The 25,635-nt window shown below is 27.2% G+C and overlaps 1 protein-coding gene across 1 annotated transcript in view; it reads right to left on the bottom strand.

Moving 5' to 3' along the window:
* Window positions 1-25,635, bottom strand: part of LOC111641054 (voltage-dependent calcium channel type D subunit alpha-1-like) — a 142,250-nt gene that overhangs the window by 54,504 nt on the left and 62,111 nt on the right. Inside the window, exons 9-20 of the mRNA XM_023387161.1 lie at window positions 22,929-23,022; window positions 22,697-22,857; window positions 17,371-17,596; window positions 11,437-11,647; window positions 11,250-11,370; window positions 7,928-8,004; window positions 6,240-6,439; window positions 6,101-6,122; window positions 4,542-4,608; window positions 1,722-1,914; window positions 1,486-1,615; window positions 1,021-1,080 (exon numbers count right to left, since the gene is read on the bottom strand). Of these exons, the coding sequence (XP_023242929.1) occupies window positions 1,021-1,080; window positions 1,486-1,615; window positions 1,722-1,914; window positions 4,542-4,608; window positions 6,101-6,122; window positions 6,240-6,439; window positions 7,928-8,004; window positions 11,250-11,370; window positions 11,437-11,647; window positions 17,371-17,596; window positions 22,697-22,857; window positions 22,929-23,022 (1,562 nt within the window). The remainder of the gene's footprint in view (window positions 1-1,020; window positions 1,081-1,485; window positions 1,616-1,721; window positions 1,915-4,541; window positions 4,609-6,100; window positions 6,123-6,239; window positions 6,440-7,927; window positions 8,005-11,249; window positions 11,371-11,436; window positions 11,648-17,370; window positions 17,597-22,696; window positions 22,858-22,928; window positions 23,023-25,635) is intronic.

Genomic DNA, 25,635 nt, shown 5'->3' with positions numbered 1-25,635 from the left:
ATAAAATAACTTGAAAATTGTTAAAGTTAAATAATTACAATATTTGCAATAAAATTCTATATTTTATATTATTAAAATCTTATGATAACTATTTTAGTAAAATATTTTTAATCTAAAAAATATTTAGAAACAATGTAAGACATTTAAGATAAACTTTTCAGTATCAAGAATTTCATTTTAAATATTTAATGTATGTGAATTAAGTTGAATTATTTTAGATAGTATTAAAATTTTACTTAATTAAAAATATATTGATGTATTATTTATTTCACAAACTTCAAATTTAAATTTAGTGTACAATGTATTGAATAATCCATGCTGGAAAATAAAGAAATTATCCATGCTTGAATTACTCAGTTTGCAGATTATCTGTGCACTATGAAAATTTGCTAATGATTAATAATAACAATGAAAAATAACATTCCTGAATAAATTCTCAATACAACAATCATGCATATTCTTATTAAGAGTGTCTGAAAAAGAACTGATGGATTGCAAAAAGTATTATGTACTAACTAATACTACTACTAATGTCAATAAGTTGTTAATTGTTTATTGTCTTGTAAACAAAAACTCTTTTCCTGATTTTCAGTCAAATTACAATGTTTACAATGTTCTTATTTTATTGTACTTGGAAGAATGTTTTCTTTAACATTTAATTAACAACTGGTTTTGTTACATCTGATTAATTTTATATTTTAGTCACATTTAACCAGCATGCCAGTCATTTTGCAAAAATACAATAAATATATATATATATATTTATTTATAAAAGCTAAGCTACTTTTAAATACTGTTTATTTAAATCTTCTAGCACATCATCTTAATGAAATCTTAATCTTATATTTAAGAAATATATATTTTTTAAATATAAATTTACAATATTTAAAAGTATAAATTTTACAAATCATTCATATAGTTAATTATATAAAATATAAGATTAAATAAAAACGAAAATTTATCAAATATATTTATATATTTAAAGTTAGAATTGAATTGTATACTTTAAAAACTATATACCTTTAAAGTTATTTCGACTGTAAAAACTGATGTAAAAATATAATCAAAATAATTCAATATCTGAAAATACAAATTATAATAATTAAAATATCACAGAATTATAATTATTAAATTTCATATTATTCAATTCATATTTTAAAATATTTTCATTTTAATAAACAATATAATTTTATTTTTTATATATTGTCATTTTTCCATCTGTTATTGTATAAATCATAAAATTTTAATTTATAATATTTTAAATATCTCAATTTTATAATACTGTTAATTATTACATTTAAATTCATTATAAACAAAGTTAATTTTTTTTTCAATAAAAACTTTAAATATCTTTTTCTTAAACTCAGTTTAATTATGAATCTAAAAAAAGTGTAAAAATAAAAATAAAATTATTTTTAAAAAATAAGTAATTTTAAATTAAAATATTGATTCTTAAATGTAAAAGTTAATATGTTATTCACAAACCATATTTCTTTCTGACTTTGAGTTTAATGGATCTTCAGCTGCTAGCATAGCACTACTTATGAGAATGAAAGCCAAAATTAAATTTCCAAAATAATTATGATTTACAAGAGTATGACAGATAATACGAAATCTGTAAAAGAATTTAGAAATTTTAATTAAAAATTTGTATTATAAATACCATAGTTAATACACTATTTCATAAATAAGGTTTAATAAATTATATAGAAAAAACTAACTTATTTGTATGCGAGAAGATAAAAAATGAAGTATATTTGGGTATAGGATGCACTCTTTTTGGTATATGAAGTTCAGAAAGCCTCCTTGGACGAGCAGTGGAAACTGTTTCTGTATCTTCATTATCTGCATCACCATCATCAATACCAGTGGCATAGCATCTTTCATCTTCCCACTGTTCCATTCCTTTTTCTCCTAAAAATGTTAAAAGATAATTTCATAAACATATGCACATGAATTAAAGCATATATAAAAATAAGTATATTTTATTTAACAATTTAATAAAATTTGATTCTTCAACACAATTCTTCTGTAAAAAATATAGCATATCATCTTAATGAAACTTTACTTAATCTGAAAATCCTTTCAAACTGGATCCATTATAAAAATTTTTTGAGACAAGTAATTGATTTAAGAAAAACTCTTAATTATATAAGTCAAACCTTTAAAGAATTTTTAAACATTTTCATGTTCTAAATAATCTGACTTAGAAATAAATCAGAGATAATCTAAAATATATTTTGAACAAGACTTCAAAGTATCATCCAGTTATGATCACATTGAATAAAAAGTTTTAAAAAAGTTCAAATGGGCAAATACACTGTCAATTTAAAAAATTTATAACTAAATTTAAATACTTAAAACATTTTAATAATTTAAGAAATCATAATTTTAATTAATATACTGAATATTTATATATTAATACTATATGTAGCATGTATTTGCATAAAAATTAAACATGCTTTAATTAGAATAAATGTAAAGAAGCTGACTGAAAAAAGGATGATTGGATAATAAACTGAAAGAATAACTGAAAAAAAAACATAATAAAATGAAATCATATGATACATTACATGCAAGATGATTACTCCTGACATGCCACTTTGGGTGTGCATGCCATAGATCCACCATCCCTGATAAAGAAACTATAGAACTACTGGATTAACCTTTTCAGTCAAAAATTTGATGAAGTAGCAGTGTGCATTATCATGATGCAATAACCAAGAGTTCATAATCTCTGGATGGACATGAACTCTTTTTCTGAGTCATTCAAGGACCTCATGATAGTAGTGTTGATTAACTGTTTGTCCTTGAGGTACAAATTTTCTATGTACAATACCTTTACCATCAAAAAACAAATCAATGTAATCTTGATTGCCAATTTGCTTTCCTCAGGAGTGGTGAGTTACTGGTGTGCCACTCCAAACTTTGTCATTTTATTTTAGGATCATACTTTTGTGATAATTAAGAAAGGGTTTCACTGTCTGACAAAAGCAAATACCCAGAAAAAACAACACATGCAAAATTAAAGGTTAGAAAAAAAATTAATTTGTGTGATAATAAAATGCAAGTACAAAGGGATTACAGCTCAAGTGGTTTTGATTTACAGTCATCCAAAATCCAGCAATTGGTAGAACAATTAAATATTATCATGACTATAACAAAAAGATCCTGACAATAATAATTACACAAATTTTTCTTAACAATAATTCTTAATACTAATTTATAACTAGAAGGAAATAAAAAGTAGGGGTGAGAAGTAGCGAAAATGGCAATAAAATAGGAAAGAATACCCCAGGTAGTGTAAACGTCATTCAGTTACCATGAGGGCCATGTGGAAGCCTATTAAACATAAAATACTTGCTTCTGTCTTCCTTTTCTTTGGTTCTTGTAATCTTTTTATATATTTGATCCCAATAGTCTGTCACATGTTCGAACTTGTTAAACTGACATGCCAGTTCTAACACACTATCTCACTAACTTCAGCTGAGGAATTTCAAAGTTTCCACTTGAAGTTCTAGCCTCACCAGTCTCTCAGGCACTAGATACTGTAATCTCTCTCCTTTTAGTGGTCTTCTCTCCTCAAGCACCAGCCAAAAAGTGATCTTCCTTTGCTTTGTATGCCCTCAGATAACCTCATATTCATTGTACTGGGGATTCCAGGAAGCAGCCCTCACCTCCAAGAAAGAAGAATTAAGATTAGATAGTTCTAGAAGTTGGAAAGAACAAAGAACAGGAAGAAATGTCAGAAGAACAAAAGGACAAAAGCATGCAATATGGTGTAGAGCCACACTTTAAAATCCACCTGCGATCATATGTTTGAAAAAATTTTTATTTTTAATGTGTCCAAGAAGATCCAAACACACATTCCTTCGGTTGTTCTTTGGTAAGGTTTTTTGGAACCAGCTTCAGAAATTTTCCACATGCTTAATTACTTGGTCAAAATGTTATGAATGGTTTGTGATTCATGGTGATTCAAAAGTAATTCAAATTCAATTCACAGATAACCATTCTGACAGTCAAACATCAATCAGACTTTACAAGAGTCCTCATTTTGATCACAAATTCATCTGTTTTTGATATGTTAGATCTTTTAGAGTAAAGTTGGTCTTCCATATTCTCTTGGCCATCCAAAAAATGGTTTATGCCATCTGATAAAACCTGTCCTCAAAACAACATTATCTCTATAAGCCATTTTGATTTTTCATAATTTTCTGCTTGGTATTTTCATTAACTTTGATACAAAATGCTGTTCAAATTTCACCTTCCATTTCCATGATCCATCACTCCCCATACACTCTTACATATCACATTCTTGCTATCAACTCAGATTTGTTAATGTTAACATGTTGAAACTTGCACTGAACATCAACAATGAATGTACTGTACATTTCAGTTGATGTCAGAGGAATGCTTACAATGCTTCCTTCAAGAGAGGGCAGCATTGTAACCATTCAGAATGTGTGTGAATTTTCTTCATAAACATTAAAATATAAAAAAGTAAATTATATAATTAATCAAAAAAGATAACAGTTTATTACCAAAAGGAACACTTATTTTTGGCACATCTGTGTCTTTCAATGTTGTATCTTCAACTTTAATATGGACCTAAAAATTATAATATAGATATAAATATTTATAATAATACTTAAAAGTTTAAAAATAGTTGAATTATCATATAAATATTGCAAATAAATATTTAAGAATGAATACATAATTATTAAGTTATATTATTTATTTATTTCAAAAGCATTATGCACTTAAAATTCAAATCTTACATAAGAACATGATTTCTTGTACACCAGATTTTTGTATCCAAAAAAATTTTATAATAGTATTTTATTTTATACATGCAATTTCTATATTTTTAAGCTGTGAAAGATAATTGGAGATATATAAATTATTTTAAGTTTTACAATTCATATAGAATACTATATCAAACAAAAATAAATTTGAAAATTTTTCCTTTGAACATATTTATTATGAATAATGTAAGAATAAACAAATATTTTAGTCATAAGCCAAATGATTACCAGATTCCATTGGGCTAATTTTCTGCAATTATTTTTAATTAATTTCTAAATAATGTGTCACTAGAGGGAGGCATTAGGTCCAATCTCTAATTTTTAGGGAATACTAAATTAAAGTACATGTCGATATAGCAAACTGTATATAAACTGGCAACACACATGCAAGACCACTCGAAACAAGAAGAGACCTGTTGTTTGGTTGCGTGCCAAGTTATGAATGTGTGAACAAGTGCATGTATAGTCTTAGATTACAATAAAGTTTAATTCTAAGTTAAAGGATTGCCTCATCATTCTTCTAACACTAATTAAATTAAATAATTTAGAAAATTTTGGAAGAAAAGAGTTGGCCCAAAGCAGGATTCAAAGCTGCAACTCCTGCTTACCATGTGGATACATTTCCAGTTATGCTACCCAAGCCTCCAGACTAATCTCCTCTTTCAGACATATTTAATTATGATATAACCATCCTCATTACTTACAGCGCCAACTGGAGACACCTTCAGTGTCCTTAAGTGTCAGTGTCAGCGCCATAAGTAAGAGTTGCAAGTTCAAGCCTTACTCCAGGCTGATTCTTTTCTTCCAGAATTTTCTAAATTATTTAATTTAATTACAATTACAGTATTAAATTTAATAAGAGATGGCATCTAATACCTCCCTCAATTGACAAATTATTTAGAAATCAATTAAAAATAATCAGACCAATGGAATCCGATAGTCATATGGCTTATTACTAATATTTCGGGTTTAGAGATGTTTGTATATAAATATTTTAGTAGCAATTTGAAATAATATATAATAAAAAGTAACAATTAAAATTTTAAAAATTAGATTTTAATTTTACTAAATTGTGCAAATTTAAGTTAACTCAGAACTTCTTTTATATTCTGTATGTCACGTACAAAAAAAAAATTATTTTCAAAAATAAAAATTTTTGTTTCATTCTGAAAACAATATCATATGTTTTTTTATAGTAATTTAAAACCAGTTAAATGCATGAATTTAAGTAATCATATTGCCATTTATTGTAACTCGTTAGAATTCATAACAGAATGAAAATTTTATTTACTTACCATTTTATCTTTTTCTCTAGGGCTAAAAATTAAACATTAATTTTATTAATAATATACTCATATTAAAACCATAATATAAAATTATAAATAAAATTGTAACAAATGAATTAACTTCATCAATTATACAAAAATTTCTTACTATAATACAACAGGTGTATGATTCAATTGAGTAACTGCCATATTCAATGTCTCTTCCATATCTACTTCTTCATTGGTGTTTTTCCGTCTCTTCTTCTTTTTACTCATATGTGTGTTACTAAATTCATGTTCATTTTCATCAGACTGAATGGATATGTCACTACATGATCTTTTTTGGATTTTATCAATTTCTTCCTCTTCCTAATAAAAATTTATAATACTAGTGGATTTATTATAATCATAAAAATTAAAAACAGAAATTGTTATATTTAAAATTGTAAAGACATTACTAAATGTTAAATTTTATAAATAAAATTTTAGTTATTTAAAAGATAAAATTGAAAAATTTTTTAGTTTAAGTTACAAATGTCTACATTAAATCTGGAAATCTGGTAACAGTTCATAATAAACACTGAAAAACTGCAATATCCAGAAAAGAAAAATAAAATCACATTGTGATTTTTATTACATAGTAATTAATTAAATTACTATACACAGCTAAAATTAATTTTTTTAAATCAAAACCAGCACTAATCAGAAAAAAGTATACAGAATAAAAACAATTCTGTTAGAGTGCTTGCATGTCATGCACCATCCTGCAGCAGCACTGTTAAACAGAACAGTGTCTCCTCCCACTTAGAGAACAGTCATGTTTGTTCAGCCACAGCATCTCATGACATGATGAAATACTTGATATGATTCTGCAACTGCACTGCTTAGCAGTTTTGTTGCAGGAGAGCATATGACAGGAATTAGTTACTCGATCAGAACAGACAAATGGAGTATTCCCTGACTTTCAAACATTAATATGAAAAAGACAAAAATTTTAAATTTTAATTTAATTAAAATAAATTAATTTAAGAAAATATATTTTATAAATATAACATATTTTTAGATTTAATCAGTGACAAAACTTGGCTACCTAATGTAGGGATGCTAAGTATATTGTTATGTAGGTAGCTAACAGCTACCACTGAATAAATCTAAAAGAAAAAAAATAATAAAATTGACGCATGTTAAAATAACTTTATTTAGAAAATGAAGAAACAAGAAAAATGTGGTTTTTATATGAAACAGCAACTGAAAAAGTACGGTTGTTTTAATCATTCAGTTGCTTTTTCATCAGGTAACTGTTGTAGCTCCTGAGAAAAACTCAGAAAGAGTTAGAAAAAGTTGGTCCATATGTTGGGGTCTATGGCATAGGTGGATAGAGTGGTGGTATGCCTTTTGTTAGTGATATCATAACTGTGTTCCTGTAATCTTTTGCTTAGAGAGCACTTTGTGGATCCAACATATACTAAATCTCTTTGAAATCTGTTGTCTCTGAGGGGAACCATGTATACACCCGGTGCCTGACTTTTGTCTATCCTGTCTTTGCCATTGCACAATAGCCCATATACCATGTTGGATCTCCTAAAGGCAATCTTTGTGCCCCACCAACATCTAACCTCCATCTATAAAGAAATTGCTGCCCATACAAGCACACCGATCTTCCTCAGTTACCATAAAATAGAACATGAAAAAAATAAAAATCCCAAAAAATGTCTGCAACATTCATATCACATAAAACTTATGGAATTTTGTGAAAATACAAAAATGTCCAGTAATATGACACCACTACCCATAGGTGCCAGATTAATGAACTTCTACTGCATTATGTATATAATTATAAGTTCTTAAATAAATCACCTTTTCAATAGCAGTCAAACTTTCTGCATCAGCTAAATTGTCAACAGCAATAGCTAAAAATACATTCAACAATATATCTGAATAGTTAAAGATAAATTCTTTGTATAAAAATTAATCATGCAATAATTTTTACAAACTGAAAATGAAATAAAATCTAAGAAATAATTATATTTAAAGAATTAATATTTTTACCATTAAAATTACTCTACATGAAAGAACCTTCACTATTGTTTAATTATTAACAATATACTTAAATATCATCTTATTCTTCTCTATAATTAAAAATAAAGTTTTCAGAAAAATAATCCAAAAATTATTTTTGAAAATATTAAAATTTAATGCAGATATTTTAAAAACATTTTGGTATCAATATCATACAACAGTAAACAGTAAAAAAGTAAATCTTCTGAACAACTATATGTAATTTGCTATAAATTTTAAGGACTTACCGTGTTTCCCCGAAAATAAGACAGTGTCTTATATTAATTTTTGCTCTGAAAAGTGCGCTAGGCCTTATTTTCAGGGGGAGGTCTTATTTTTTCCAGGAGGAAGAATTCACATTTATTATTGAACAAAAAAATTCCCAAGTCGAACTTAGACGAGAGTGACGTATATCCGATGTGTCGAACTGTCGCCTTTTTATAGCGTCAACATCGGACTCGATGACCAATTAGTGCTTACTGAACCGTAGCACTATGCAAATGTCATGTGGCGTGATTCCCGGCCAACCAATTAGCCATCACCAGCCGTAACGTTATGCAAATCTGTGATTCCCAAGCCATAGTCTTATGCAAATCATGCCGTGTGGCGTAATTGTCTGCTGACCAATCAGTGGCTGTACTTTCAAAAAGCCAATGGCCACTTTCAACCATCTGTCGATGACCGTTACGACTAAAAATAAACTTCGCTAGGTCTTACTTTCAGAGGGAGGTCTTATATTTCGCAATTCAGCAAAATCTGTGCTAGGTCTTATTTTCTGCGGATGTCTTATTTTCGGGGAAACACGGTATCACACCACAGTTATCAATTGGAAAGTTAACTGAGATTTTATTACATTTCAGGCCATATACCCTTCCTCAGTTGGTTATAATTCGTGTTTTCATATTTTCCAATTTGTATTTGTGGTGTGATAAGTCTTTAAAATTTATAGCAAATTACATGTAGCTGTTCAGAAAATTTATTACAATATTGGACAAAAAGCAAATAATTATTATAAGTAAAAAAATATTTAAAACAACTTCTCTCAGAATCACTGGGAAGGATAATCAACCCACGAGAACTTTATTATATCTCAGTATCAACAAATTTTAATTAAAACTAACGTTTTTGACCATAATCATGGTCTTCCTCAGGCTTTTGACCAGTACAAATTTAAATATGGAATGCGTCAAACAATATGTTTAAATTATTTTAAAATTCCAAACATTTAAAAAGTAGAAGATAATTTTTAGCCATATGTGTTACAATAGTGATAAAAACATCCTTACACCACAACAAATAAATAATAAGGTGTACTTGATGGTATAGAATAGGTATCTAATGTTGCTAACTAAACTTTTTCAAAATATCTGAATTATTAATTTAGTTGATTATTTAAAATATAATTATTTTAAATTTATAGAACTGTGTTGTTAGTAATTTTTATTTATTCTTCTAAAGAATATAGAATCAGGGCACAGCCTGATGTAATAAGTTTATTTAATTTTTCCAATAATGGAATGCAAGATAATTATTTCAAATTTTAGAAAATTTAAATTTAAATTTGAGCATTTCAAATACTCTATTAAAAGTACAGTGGTACTTCAGGATACGAAATTAATCCGTTCTGAAACTGAGATCGTATCATGAAAATGTAAGTTGAATCATTTTTCCCCATACAATTACATATAAAACTAAATAATTTGTTCCAACATGAAAAACACACTCAAATTAAAGCTAAGTAGTACTTTAAAAAAATAACTATAGTAAAGAAAACACTGAAAAATGCATTTTGTAGTTTTAAATATATAAATAACCATATAGAATAATAATTGATTAAAAAAAATGTAGTTTTATTTGCACTTTACCTTCAAGGATAGACGACAGCAGAGATGTAAACTGGTGGCGGAAGAGAGGGAGAAGGAAAATGATACTAAAAACTTAACTTACATAACAATGTAACAATAACTTAAAAATAACTTAGAAAAGATTAAAAAAAAATTTTGTGTTGTTTTATATATATATATATTTTTATTTTTATTCACTGCTTTTTGCTTTCTTTCCTTCACTTCCACCAGCACTTTTACTGAATAGAGGTCGCTTGGTAAAATATCTATCCAAAGAGGTTTGGCTTTGCCTACTTTTTAAAATGTTTCTAAAATTACTTAGGCAAATGTCATTACTCCGAGCAGCAATACGGCTAGTGTGAACATTTTTGGGATGTTTCTTTTCAATAAAATCAGTCACTTTCTGATAATACCTCAAGATTTCCTTTATCGAGCGAGATCCTTCCACGATGAAGCAAATACGCAGACTGAGACCAATGAACAGAAGTGAATAAAAAATGGCACTGCAAACTAATGTAACGTCATATGGTGAGTTTTTGTTCGTATTGTGGAGCAAAAATATGTTTGAATTTCATGTCGTATCCTGAAAATTTCATATGCTGGGGTGTTTGTATCCTGAGGTACCACTGTACAATAATAATAATTTAATAATAAAACCCTCCCAAAATGTCCCTAAGCAACAGCTAAAAAGGTATTTTAAAGTATTCCCTTTCCTTGCAGTTTCTATCAAACTTTCTTACATTTCTTTAGACAAATAAAATTTACAAATTCAAATAAAATTTAGAAATTTTATTTGTCTAAAGAACAAATTGTCTAATAGAAATCAGTTTTTCAAGTGTGAGATGATGGATAAAACACAAACATTCAGAGTAGAAACATATATTCATTTGAATATTTTTGATATTACAAATGTTTGAATGATATATATAAATTGTATACAAAATTCAAATGGTGTACGCTCAACTTGAAGATGACATTTTATAAAGTTGAAAATATTTGTTTTTAATTAAATACTTTGCAAGTAAACAACTTTAATGTCAACAGACAGTTTACTTTATTTTTATTCCTTTGTATCTCATAAAACACAATTTTTTATTATTTCTGAAAAAATTTCAATATTTTTACTTTTAAATAATTTTTAAAAATTCTTTTATTTGCTAAATATATTTTTAAGGATTGATCTAAACTCATTGTTCTAAACTGCTTCAAACTTTGCTAACAATATTAAAATTCTAAAACAATATATATTTAATATACAATTATTTAAAAAAGGATACAGTTACCACAGATAAAAAGAATAATAAAATAAATGCAAGCTAGTACTCCAACTGAAGAAACTCCACCATATGCATTTATTCCATTATACATTACTTCATTCCAATCTTCACCAGTTAATATCTAAATTAATTTTTAAAAAAATCAAATATGTCATTTTTATAAATTATATATTTCAAAGCTTTTTACCTGAAAAACTGTTAGCAGAGATTGCCAAAATGAATCAAAATTGCTTCGAGGTTTATCTTCAGTTTTAAGAAAATTAAATTTTCCTCCAAATACTTGCATTCCCAAAAGAGCAAAAATAACAATAAATAGAAAAAGAAGAAGAAGAAGACTTGCAATAGATCTCATGGAATTAATTAATGAAGCAACAAGGTTCCTCAAAGAAGCCCAATATCTAGAAGTTAAAAAATGTTTTAAAGGTCATAAAAAGCCAAAGAATGTTAATTGAATATAAATTAAATGTAATAGGAAAAAAAAACACTTGTTTGAAAAATTCTTACTAATTACAGTATTTTTGTAATTTATAAAAATTTTTAAAACAAATGTTCTGTTTTATTTAATTGAGGAAGATAATTTATTTATTAAGAGAGAGTACTCGTAAATTACATATAAATCAATTAAGTTGAATGCTTTTCTTTTTATTAATATATTGTTCCTTTAGCTCAATTGGATTTAATTATAATTTTTATATGCCTATTTGTATTATTTTCATTAATTTAAACAAATTGAAAAATTTAAAACTAAAGTTTAAATTAATTCATTACTCATATTATTTATTTATTTATACTCAAATCTTTGAAGATATTAAAAAAACAAGTAAAAATGCCCATTTTATATTAACAAATGAAAATGAATTTGATCTGTTATTACAACCTTGCTTGCAATGAACTTTGTTCACCATTAAAACTCAGAAATTTACATAAACTTACAAACTCTTGTGTACATTAAATCAAAAGTGTTATAAATAATTCCTTTTCTAAATATAAAAGTTTATTCCAATAACTTACTAGCTTGGATTTCATTAGTTTGAAATAAATAGCTATGCAAATCTGGCAACATATTGCAATGAAGTTCAAAAGGAAGTTCAGAAAGAATTTTTGGAAATTATTTGTAGTTTTACTTACATCACATCTAGCATATAAAAGGCAAGTCACCTTTAGCTGTTCATATTAATGTCTGTGAAAAATGGCAAGATATAAGAGAGTACTAAAACCAACCAGGAAAATAATTATCAATAAGTATAAAGTGTCTCTCAAATGCAGTATCATGCAAGATGTACTATAGTCTAGAGAATCATCGAATGTTTTTGAAAAAGGGGAAACACTAATCCAGAAAAAGCTTTAGGAAGAAGCCTGAGCACCAGACATCTAAGAAAATTCAAAAAAATTTAAAAAGTTCCAGAACAAATGTTATTTTAGAAATCAGAGTCATTTGATTTTTCTGTTCCTGACAAAAGCCATTCAAACTGGCCTAAAACATTAGAAAATTGAATAAAAAGGCTGCATTTTAAAGGTTTTTGTGTCAAGGTTTGAGCTTTAGGAAGAAAACTGCTTCTCAATTCCAGACAAGTATGGTCGTTTTGATGCTATATTTCCCAAAACAATATAATTTCCATATCAAAGTTTATAAAATAGACAAGAATATACCTTAATATCCATTATTTAAATGCACAGGAGATATATCTGACAATACAAATACAGGTTGTACAAATCCAAGAGAAAACCTTTCATAAATGAATTGTGCGAGTGCAAACATTTAGTTTGGGCCAGAACTCATCTGAAGTGGACAAACTCTGATTGAAAGAAAATACTATGGTCAAAAGAATTAACATTTCATGTAAATCATGGGAATATGAACAAGAAAACCATTCACACTAAAGATAAAGTTAATAATCCAGCATGTTATCCAAGACAAATTTAGAAGCAACAGTCTCTAATTGTTTGGGGATGCATGAGTGCAGAGGAAGTTGACAATTTGAATTTCTGTAATGGTGTCGTAAACTCTAAAGCCTATATTCTAATTTTTTAGCAACATTTATACAAATCCAAACAAACTTTTGGAAGGAAGAACCTATATTTTCTTGCACAACGATATCCATCTGCACAATGCTAGAAAACCAAGATCTAGCTGCAGTCTAATCATATACATGTACTGTACTCTCTGGCCAGCATCAAGCCCGGGCCTGTCTCCGATAGTATATGAAGATTTTTGTAAAAAAAATGAGTTAATGCAATCCTTGTAGTGCATTAGAATAATTACATATGTATTTAAGTGAAGAATGAAAAAAAATTTCCAAAATTTCCTTTGCTGTACAAGTTTGTATCTTCCATGCTTCAACATCTTGTAACTCTTATAAAGCAAAAAGGTGATGATATTCCATGGTGATTATATAATCTTAACACATTGAACAAGTTCAAAGAAATGTGTTTCAAGATCTCTGCAGATTATAAATTATATATTTTAATAGCAACTTATTTTCCTGAAATCTGTGCTTTTGATATATATGTATGATCACTTATCTTTATAATAAATTATTTTCATTACAAAAATAAACATCTGTGCATTGTATCATGAATTATTTTAAGTTTTAATTGGTGAAAAATTCATTGACAATGGGGTTGTATTTACAAACTTAAAGTATAGTTTTACAAAAGTTACAAATATAGCAAAGTAATCAGAGTATTGATTACACACACTATTTATAACAATTAATTACAATTTTAAAATAAAATATTACTAATATCAATTATTAGTCTTTGATTGTTCTGTTTTACTTACAAAAATACAATACTATATTAGTTGTTTTAACAATAATTTTTATAATAATACAATTTGATAATATCTCTTATTTGCTATTTTTAAAAATGTTTCTTCTATTTTTTAATATCCTAAAACCTTGACTACACTCCATAGCTTGTACAAGATTATATTTATAAAATTCAGTGCGTGAGGCTTTTGCACAGGGCAGCAAATACATGAAAAATCTATATATCATTATAAAAACCAACTACACATATGAAAGATAGAGAACTGTCAAACTTTTTCAATCAGCAATCACCAAAATCACTTCAAAAGTAGTCAAAAATTGCCAAATGCTCGTAGAAAAAGCCAAGAAAGTTAATACAATTTTATTTTAAAAAATCTAATTGATATGAGATAAAATTAAGTATGCATATTCTGATCATTTGTTTCTCTTTGATATATAAGTAGTAATAATTTTAAAGCATTCATAAAAATTGGGAAAAATATCTAACAAAATGGTATACATTTAATTTTACTATAAGCACAGTGAGATTTACATAAATAATGTTATTCCTGATATTGTTCCTTTCCTATTGATTTTAATTCTGAAATGCTACCCAAAAATGTTGGAAAGAGTCTTATCCATGAAAAAGTCAACATTCATTTTACAACTTACATATGAGGGTGGGTTATAGCCAAGGTTTAGGGTATTTTGTTTTTAAGTCAACAAAAATACTTAAAATATAAATAAATGTACTTTGTTTTTGGATTACATTTACACTTCTTTATAAATACCATTTACATAAATTTTAGATAGAAACACAAAAGAAAGATTTTAATGTGCAAACAAGTTTTCAGTATAACTCTTTTTGATATTATTTATTTAAAATCTTTTACATATTTTTTTGTAAGAGAAGGCAAAATATTTAAAATATAATTATATTTTTAAATAACTGATATTAAAGATGATATTATTGTTTTAAAATATATAAAATTCTATAAAACTTTAGCTTTTAATTTTAATAATAATAAACAAAATATTTGCTAATAAAAGATGATTGTTACAACTTATATATTAAAACTATATACCTTTATTGATTATTTTAGGAATTAAAATATCAAAATTAATAATCAAACAATACTGTTGGATTTTAAATCAAACTATAATATGGCTAAGCTACAAATAAAGGTTCAGTTAGCATAATTGACAATTGAATAGTAAGCAGAAGTTGTGTCAAGTCCCATTTAGAAATGATCTTTTCTTCCAAAATAATCTGAATTAATTTATTTATTTCTAAATATTAAATTTAATACAAAATGTAATTTTACCAAAATTAAATCATTATTTCATTATTATTATTACTCTTCTAATATCAAATGTGTTCTGACTTCACGAATAACATGATTTCAATTAATTATGTTCTATTTCTAGTTTCTTTCAGTTTCCATTATATACCAGATAACATGAAAATATTCTGCATTCAGTTGTATATAACTATATGTATTAACTGCATGCTCTTCTCTGCATATCTAATAACTAATGCATATAACTTTCAACAAAAATTAAACAGTAATTTTGTTTTTGAATTTTGTATTTTATTATAATAATTGCTTTATGTATAAAAATTTAAATGAAATAAGTGCCAAAACATAATAAAACATTTTTGTAATTAAATGCAAATCTCTATAACAATAAAGCAACTATAAATAGCACTATAAATATAATCAAAAAAATGTGGAATTTGTTAAGGGTTTAATGGAATACCAAGTATGATTCATTACAAGTTACCATATTTACTTGAATATAAGATGACCTCGCGTATAGGACAAGGTGTGACTTTAATTAAAGATCACAATAAAGAAAATTAGATTTAGTAATACAATTATAATTTTATTTCATGTAATCACAAGTAAAATATCAAATGAATGTAAATAAACACATTGTCCTGCAAAAATTACTGGCATTTTAAACTTTAATGAAAAATCTTGTAAAATCGACAACATAATTTGTTTATGTAAAGCTGGACAATCGGGAACCTTTTTTTTCGCTAATTTTAACAGTCGAATCCGCTCTCTGTCGATTACACTTATGAGTTTCTCTGAATTCTGATTTCCGAATAATCATCTGTTTTCGCATGGGAATGAATTAAATCTTATATCGGGCTCCCATGTGATTTTGGAATTTTAATCTGGAATTCAATTCATAAGCTTTGCTTCTCCTATTGCTATTCATCTTTACTTCTGACCAAAGCCAGCCCTACCATAGGGCGAATGGAATGGCCACTCCAGGCGCTAAGTCCTAGGGGGCACCTCAGTGGTAAAGAAAATTAAAGGAAAAAATATTTTTTTCACTTTTCAATATTTTAATTGCAAGCATGTGGCCAGTATGTGAATGGCCTTATCTGTTGAGACACGCATGGGTCGAGTGCATGGGCGGGGTTCCACCCCCAGATGCCATAATAGGATCTCACTCCATCCTAAAACTTGCCTTGGGCTGGCACTGCTTCCGACAATAAACAAGAACAATTCAAACGACCCAGATAAAACACTTATGTTTCTAAATATCAGAGGGTAAGAATTCAGTAAAAAATGCAAATACACAATTCACAAAAATTATCTGCAAAAACACAAAAAATCTTTCGCTTGCACATATAAGATGACCTAGGAATTTGAAGCTGTGATAAATGAATAAAAACCTCATCTTATATCCAAGTAAATACGGTACTTTATAATATAACAATCGTTTTTTATGTAAAATTTACTAAAATCATAGATTTAATATGGACATACCAAACCAATGGTGTTCCAAACCAATCAAATTAAGAAAATAAAACATCTTACATTTATGAAATTAGTTAAAATTGTACTTTTTTTATTATTATTGAAAATGTTTTCTTCTTATGTTATAGATAAATGTTATGTAAACTCAAATACAAAAATATACTTGATTAAAAATTTATTTGAATAAGACATATGATTCTATATTGTTTAATGTTAAGCTACTATAGAAATTTTTGGTTACATTATGGTAGGCTATAAGGAAGCAAATCTTTATACACTCTAGGAATTTAAGTTTAAAATATAAATTATTACAATTATTTTAATTAAATTACAAATTATATTTTACAAATTGCACACAAAAAAAGTTGCTTTAAAAATGCTTTTTTCCAAAAAGAAGTATGTGCTTATTAAATAAACAAACTAATAAAAAACTTAACAAATAAAAAAAATTTATACTGTATATGTAATATCAATATAATAGTAATAAAATTTATTTTAATTATTAAACATATATAATATGTATTTCAAGTTTAATATATATATATAACAAAACAGATTTATTTAATAGAATTAATTTATAATTATGATACTTACTTTGTCACTTTAAAAATTCGAAGCAGACGAACACATCTCAAAACAGAAACTCCTAAAGGAGGCATTATATCTGTATATGTAAGGACAGATTCCAAAATGGAACTTATCACCACAAAGCAATCAAATCGATTGAATAAAGAAACAAAATAACCTTGGAAGCCCAGGCTATATAGTTTCAGGATCATTTCTAATGCAAATAATATTACAAAAAACATGTTTGCAACTTCTGAAAGCAAAAAATAAAAAATTATTAAAATGAATAGAAAGAATTTAATTAAATGAGCAGAAAATGATTAATAAACTATAATAAAAGATTATATTTTATCAAAGTTTTCATTTTGATTAAATATAGTTCTTTAATACAGTAGTTCTCAACAGGGAGTCATGGATACACACACCCAGGAAGCCATGGTACTTTTTGTGAAGGCAACAGAAAAAAAAATGTAAAAGATTGAGGGCCACTGGACTACTCATGCTAATTTACAACATAGAATATAAAAATTTATTTCCTATTTTATACCAATTAATTTGTAGAGTCAAATAATAGAAGTCCTAATTGAAAATCCAATAACAAGGAAGACATAGTTTCATTTTATCATATACATTTTCTTTCTTCAACTAAGGTTCAGAGACCTACTAGAAGTGAAAGTGCTAGAATGGGTAGTGGATCCATTTGAAGTAAATGTAGCTAATATGGATTGGAAATTACAAGAATATCTTCTGGATCAGCAGAGTGATTCAGTATGCCAAGTAAAATTTGAGAACAATCAAGACAATTTCTAGATTATTGCAAAAATTGAAAAGAAATTAATTCCCTCAGCTTTGGGACAAGTAAAAAAAAAAAACTTTTATAAGTTCCTATTTGGTTGAATCAGATTTTAGTAGCATCATTCATCTGATATCAAAAGATCAAAACAGGTTGAATATTAAAAATGAAATCTTTGATTATATTTAACAGATTTAGAGCTAAATATACAAAAACTTGCTTTTTCTCATCAGCTGCAAGACTTGTGTTAAAAATCTTAATTCAACACTAAAATTTATATTTTGAAGTTTTATATTTTTTTTTAACATTTGCCTATTTTAAAATTAATTAATTAATTTATATTTATTTATTTTCAATTAGGCTACATTAGGAAAAGTATTGCAACAATAGATTTTCTCTCCCCTAATTAACATTAAAATCCCAATTAAAGTAAACAGAAATATATAAAATACAATGATTAAAGTACAACAAAATAAAAAAACAATAAAAAAGTTGAGAATTATATAATATTTGTTTTCAAGCTTTTTTGAAACAGCAATAATCAATGTGTAATGAGTGTTCAGATCTTCCTATATTTTGTGATATCCAGTAAAAACAAGATCTTTGAGAGAGAAATAATCTAAAATAGTGTATATATATATATATATGCTTGAAAAATTATAAAAATTGCATGAAGAAACACCTAATCTAACTCAATTGGACATTATGTGTCCATTATAATATCTATGTTATAGTAATTAATCAAAATATTTTATGCGATTAGTAAATAAGAGAAGACCAAAACTGGACCTAGCAACATTAGGGTGGCTAGTAAAAGATAGATTGCAGAATTTATTAAGGTTAGATATATTTTATTTAGTTCTTTTGTAAAGTTTTCCTACAGAGAGGGGGCAGCCATCAACCAGATTGGGATACAATAATCAATAGTGGATTAAAAATTAGCTAAGAAAGTGGATGATAAAACAATTTTTAAAAATATGAAATGGAAAAATCTCCATAGGATTCCACTTCAAATGGCAAGGGATTTAACTATTCTGTTAATGTGATTTTTGAAACTAAGTTTACTATCAAAAAATAATGCCTAGACCATTTACAGAGTTGACATATTTTATACATTTGGTATGAGTAATGGACAGAGAGGAGAAATTTTTGGTTAATGAAAAGTACCATACATTGCAACAGTTTTTTGGGCATTAATTCTTAAGTTGGTCTTTTCAAATAATTTGGATAGTATGTTTAAATTTAGATTGTAGAGAAACAGGATCATGATTTATTAGTTTGATATCATCAGCATAGGCTATAACATATGAATTAAATGGCTGAAAATGTTGTTAATATAAACTGGAAAAAAAAGGCTGCTTAAGATCGATCCATGCTGAATGTCACAGATCAGATAGAGATTCAAGAAATTCAAAATGACTTATTTTTATTTTCTTAGAGAATGCAAGGAAGTAATTATTTAACTAAGAATGATGTATGGGATTTAAATTGAATTGTTTGCTTAGTAAGGTTAGTACTAGAAGTTGAAAACCTGACAGATATCTATGCAAATAACAAAAATGAGACATTTATGTTCAAAATTCAACTCAATCATTTTATATGGATTGAAGTCAATCGGCTTCCACCAATCAGCGCTTAGTAGCACTACAAGACGTCCGCTGATGGTCCGATGTCTCTCAACCAATCAGCGGTCGAATTATCAAAAGTGGTCCAATTGTCGTTTCTATGGCGACAACTGTTGTTCGTCGAACAAATGGAAAAGCACGGAAAATCGCATGACAGACGATTTTTATCCTGACACGATCAGTCAATAGAGGAAATATAGTTTAAAGCAAGCTTGTAATTGAAACTAGATCATAAAAGAAGTATGACAAACTGTTTTGAATTACAGGATAAAGAACAATTAGAGATGTCAAGACCAACTGTCTTATTATCTGGCATGAATCCTTGAAGAGGGTAGGCAGTGAGTTGACAGTTGTTAGTGAATGCTAGGTCAAGATAGTATTTGCCAAGTGTATGAAATAAAAATTTTTGGTAAGATTAAAAACAAAAAATTTTGTTAATAAAAAAACTTCATCATAGTCAACAGAATTAAAATTAGGCCCTGTCAAAGACCAAAAAATATTAGTAAGGTTAAAATCACTACATTATAAATTTATATTTTGAGAGATTATTAAATGATGTTAAAAAACATTGTATAATTTGAAATATGCAGTTCTCTTGGATATAGATAAATTTATTTTAATACCTTTTTTTGCAGACAAGAAATGTGTGGAATGTTTTTCTAGTTTATATTTATTAATTATTTTGGTGTTTTAACTTTTTGTTTTTATTTTTTTTATTGTAATTTTGAAATTGGGATTTTTTTTAATATTTTAAATAAAGGAATTTTCCTCAAGAAACAAAATGATACTTAATGAAATTGAAAATATTTATTTTTAAACCAATATTTTTTAGTTTTATTTATCATCCCAGAGTTCTCAATCCAATCTTTGCTTACCATTCAATTCAAATGTAACTTTCCAAATGAAGGGGCCACAAAGTTAAACAAGCCTCTAAGGGAGCCACGAGATAAAATAGATTGAGAACCACTGCTTTAATATAATCTATTAAACATATTTAATAACTTACTATTGTTAAATAACTAAAATGCAAATTTTAAACATTTTAAAAAAACTCAAATACATCAAATATAATAGATAATATAAAATAAATATAATACATCTAATAGATAATAAATTTCTAAAATATAAATACAGTAGAATCTCGATTATCTGGACCTCTATTATCCGGATTTTCGATTATCCGGATTGTTCAAAATAAACAAAAATTTTACGAATTTGCTGATTTGCACTTGGCGAATTATGACACTGTTTATGTACATGATGGAATGCATAACATTTTTTGTTTCAACAATGTCTCACCCGGCACAGTGGTCGTAAACTCTTAAATATATTTTGTGTCGTAATAAAAATATAACTTGACATACATATTTATAAATAATTTATATTCAAATTACATCATTTCTATAACCAAGGGCGGCATAAGGCATGGGCAACATGGGCCACCGCCTATGCCTCGCGGTTCGAAGGTTTATGCATTACTTAAAAGCCGCGAACGCGATGAAAAAATTTTACTCGTCATAAAACGATAAATAGTTTGTCAAATTTTTATTCATAAAAATGCAGTTTCAACTGCTTTTTATTTTATAAAATCCGTCTTCTTCAGCCACCAGAGGGCCTTTTAAACAATAGCTAGTCTGTTAGCACTGGTCAGTAGTAGTCCAAATTCAATAAAACATTTGTTTCTTGAAAATTTGATCACGATTTAAATACAGTATTTATTTTTAATATTACCGATATGTCATTGAAAAGAAAACGTGTTGTATTATCGTTAAAAGACAAATTAAAGTATTTGTTTCGATTATCTGGATTTTTCCTTATCCGGACTACCTTCATCCCCAATTAGTCCGGATAATCGAGGTTCTACTGTACTTTATTTCTCTATTATTTTAGTGCTATATAATTTATCTATTATTAAAACTTGCAATTTGAAAAAAAACAAGTAAATAAACAAAATAGCCTACTTGTAACCATTAACATTTTCAGTCCTTTTGATTGATCATCTTTAGGAAAATACATAAAATTTAAAATTTCACAAAAAGAACAAAGCCATCCATATTCTAAAATGGTTTTTATAAGCTTCCATTTTTGGAATATATGAATTTAAAAGTTTTAAAATAGAAGCTTATAAAAACTATTTTGGAATACAGATGGCTTTGTTCTTTTTGTGAAATTTTAAATTTTATGTATTTTCCTGAATATAGTCAATCAAAAGGACTGAAAATGTTAGATTAATAAATGTTAGTTACTATATATTTAATGGCTATGGGTTTGTTATTATGACACTGCAGTTATGGAAAGGATTAAGGATTAATTACTCTTAATTCTAACATAACTCATATGTTAATCACAAGTTTCCTTTCATTCTTTTCATGTGACAGAGACCCTTTCAGCTCAGGCTGACTCATGTCTACTCATTTGCTGCACAGACTTTAGTAGTCATGATTGTGTGATTTACCAGTGCATTAAAACTATTTTGAAGCATTTCAAGTAAATCTAATAATTCTGACTGTACTTTTAAAATTTCTGATAAAAATTATTATGAGGATAATATTTTCCATATAATAATTAAGATATGATCCAAACATTAAAAAATATTCTGTTTAAATAAACATTTTGTCAAGTATATAAAAATCCTTAAGCTAAATAATAGCTCATGTAGATCTGAATGGTACTCAATATGTTAAAATCGTGTAGATTTGATTACTGTGTGCTTGTTACTTTTTAAAAATTTTTTAATTGTTCTTGTCATTTATAAATATCCTGTACTTTATAACAATAAACTTTCATGACTTATAATTTACAATTGATATTTCATGATTTTCATTTATAATAAAAATAGAAATTATAAATTATTCAACATATGTAAACTAAAAAGTACAAATCATTTACAAATAATTTATTACTACTAAAATAATCATGTATCAATAAAAATTACCTTGGAAATGATCTAACCATAGTGGCTGACCATAATGTTCAGAAGCAAGTGTAAGAGTATTCATAAAAACAAGAATTATCACAATCCAATAAAATGCTTGTGATTTTACAGCTTTTCTACATATTCTTCTCAATCTACGATTTTGACGACTAATTACTTTCCTAAAAAATTTTTAAACAATTAATCATTTTCTCATAGTTGAAGTACTTTTAATAATATTTTAGATCATTACCTTTTAAGTGACCAACAAGAAGGTGATTTTCCATTATCTATACTAATAGTTTCACCTTCTATTTTATCACCACCTTCTGTTTCACTTGAAAGACCTATAGAAATTTATCTATATTTAAATCCTCTTATATATAAAACTTTATTAGTAATTTGTTATTATTATTATTTATAAAGCACTCCCCAAACTAAACTCACAAATTATTGACTATACCAATGAATCAAAAATTATTAATGCTAAACTACAAAACCTTTAAAAGAATCTTAATGAATTTACAAAAAACATAGTTAATTAGAACTAATGAATCAGACTTATTGTGAGGGCCAGGACTTGACAAAAAAATTTTTTTTCAAAATTAAAATTTCTTAATATTTTTCCCAACATTAATTAATTATGGGAGGATATGATTACATCTTTCACCCGGAGTCACTTCCTTTCCAATGTGACACATTGAATGTGTCTCTGGGAACTTCACAACCGAAATTCACTTCTTGGTTGAAAAACTTAACATTGCCTGAAAAGGGCATAAAAATCGAGAGAAAGGACTCCCAAAATAAAACAATAGAATTGATGACAACAGTGAAGAGTTTACCGATCCACCTCTTTGAGAAAGGATATTCCAGCTGTGCTCCTCCCACTGATCCCATCTGCCGCCGCCATTTTCCAGACTGCAGCTGTTAATGCCAGACAATCAAATAATACTATCCAGGACCCCTATCCAGACTGACCTAACAAACTTGAACTTCTCTACCCATTTGTCAATGATCCATAACAGTGACGTAAATCAAGAATCGACTGATCAAGTTTTATATTTATCAATATTTATCGCTGTGTTAGAAATGTAAATCTCTCTCTCTCATGGCTAAAGTCCAATTATGATAGTACCTTTTTTTTCACCAAAAAAAAAGGAATCTATTAAATATCTTATGCTATGTAAGCTTTAGCCATTGCTTATTGCTATAAAAGCTAAAACGGAAATGCTCATTTTCTGTAAACATATCTAAATGTAAATAAATAAACAGGTATTATTTTTGTAATTGAGTTGTAGTGTGCACTTCCTTCAGAAGCACTGTTTCTCAGTCATCCTCCATCCTGAATCTAACTCCTTACATATGCAACCACTCGTGAAACAATAAAATGCTCACACTGAGCAACAATGGTGTCAATCCTGATATAAGCATCGCTGATCTGATGCCAACCCTTTGGTCACATTATTATACTCCTAGTGTATTTAATTAACTCTTTCCAAAATGCATTTTGGTCCTTCAATTGGGTAACATCAAAAAACAGTCTATTTTACTCTGTTTTTTTTAAGTTATCCAATTGAAAAGCCAAAATGCATTTTGGAAAGAGCTAATTAAATACACTAGGAGTATAATAAGTTTGGTTCATTAATTCTAATTAACTATGTTTTTTGTAAATTAGTAATACAGGCAAGAAGCTTTCTAATAAATCTTAATAAAGTTTCTGAAAATTTTTTGTTATTTAGTTTAAATATTAGCAAGGTCATGGCCAACATTTTCAACACAAAAATGTGTACATCGGACATTCAGCACTGTCCTCCTGTAAGCCTAGAAGTTTGACAATGGCATTTGGAATGTTGAGCATGATTCCACTGACATTCCAAATGCCATTGTCAAACTTCTAGGCTTACAGGAAGACAGCGTTGAACATCTGACATACACATTTTTGCATCGAAAATGATGGCCACAACTTTGCTATTAATTTGTCTAAAATGTTTGCTATGTGATATTCATCAGCCAGAGACCCACATAATTTTGATTTCTCTAGTGTGGCTTTCAAATTAAATATGTTCATTTTATCAATAACTTGGACATAATTTTCAAAGCAAAAAAGGAATTATCAAGTCATCTCTGCACTATTCATAGATCTTTATCTTTGTAAACTTCCAGTTCATTATTGATTATTATATATAGTCTAGTGCTGCATCTTCTTTACTGTACAAGGTATCATTTGAGTTAAACAAAGTTTACATTTTCATTAATAAACTTTGTAATCTTCCATTTATCAGTTCCATTTCTGAAGCAAGGAAAAGACTGGGCTTTCCAATTTTTGAGCAGTATGTTGCATTTTTCAACTGTGTGCTTTTTTTAAGTATTTTAAGGAATTCTTCCTGATTATATTTTTATGCATATCCCTACACTCTATACCCAAAACTGTACATGTTTGTCTGTCCCAGGTTGAATATTGCTAGACATTCATTTAATTACAGAGTTATGGATCAATTCCAGAATTTAACAAATTTACTTTTTATTGATTTTGAATGCTTTAAAAATATGTGCAGTTATATACATTATTGTGCAAATTTCACATTTTAATGATATTTTATGTTGTGCTATTACTTTTTATCATATTTTTAATGTTTATTATACCACATATTATACACCTTGCTTTTTCCATTTTTTGGTTTTGTCATGTACCATATTAAATTTTACAGGCTTTTTGTATGTATGTATTTTGTATTTTTATATTGTTATTTATTTGGTTTATCAGGGATCTATTCTGTTATTGCTGTTACTGGGGATAGTAATTCTTAGTCTTTGGACTTTAAATGTGTAATTTAAATCTGTTTCACTTGAAAGACCTATAGAAATTTATCTATATTTAAATCCTCTTATATATAAAACTTTATTAGTAATTTGTAATTATTATTATTTATAAAGCATTCCCCCTGGCATGAATCCTTGAA

This window comes from Centruroides sculpturatus, unplaced genomic scaffold (assembly GCF_000671375.1).
Source record: "Centruroides sculpturatus isolate CEXI.00-Female unplaced genomic scaffold, Cexi_2.0 scaffold1517, whole genome shotgun sequence".
NCBI lineage: Eukaryota > Metazoa > Arthropoda > Arachnida > Scorpiones > Buthidae > Centruroides > Centruroides sculpturatus.
The sequence above is the reverse complement of the archived record's forward strand: the minus strand, read 5'-3'. Positions and strand labels throughout refer to the sequence as shown.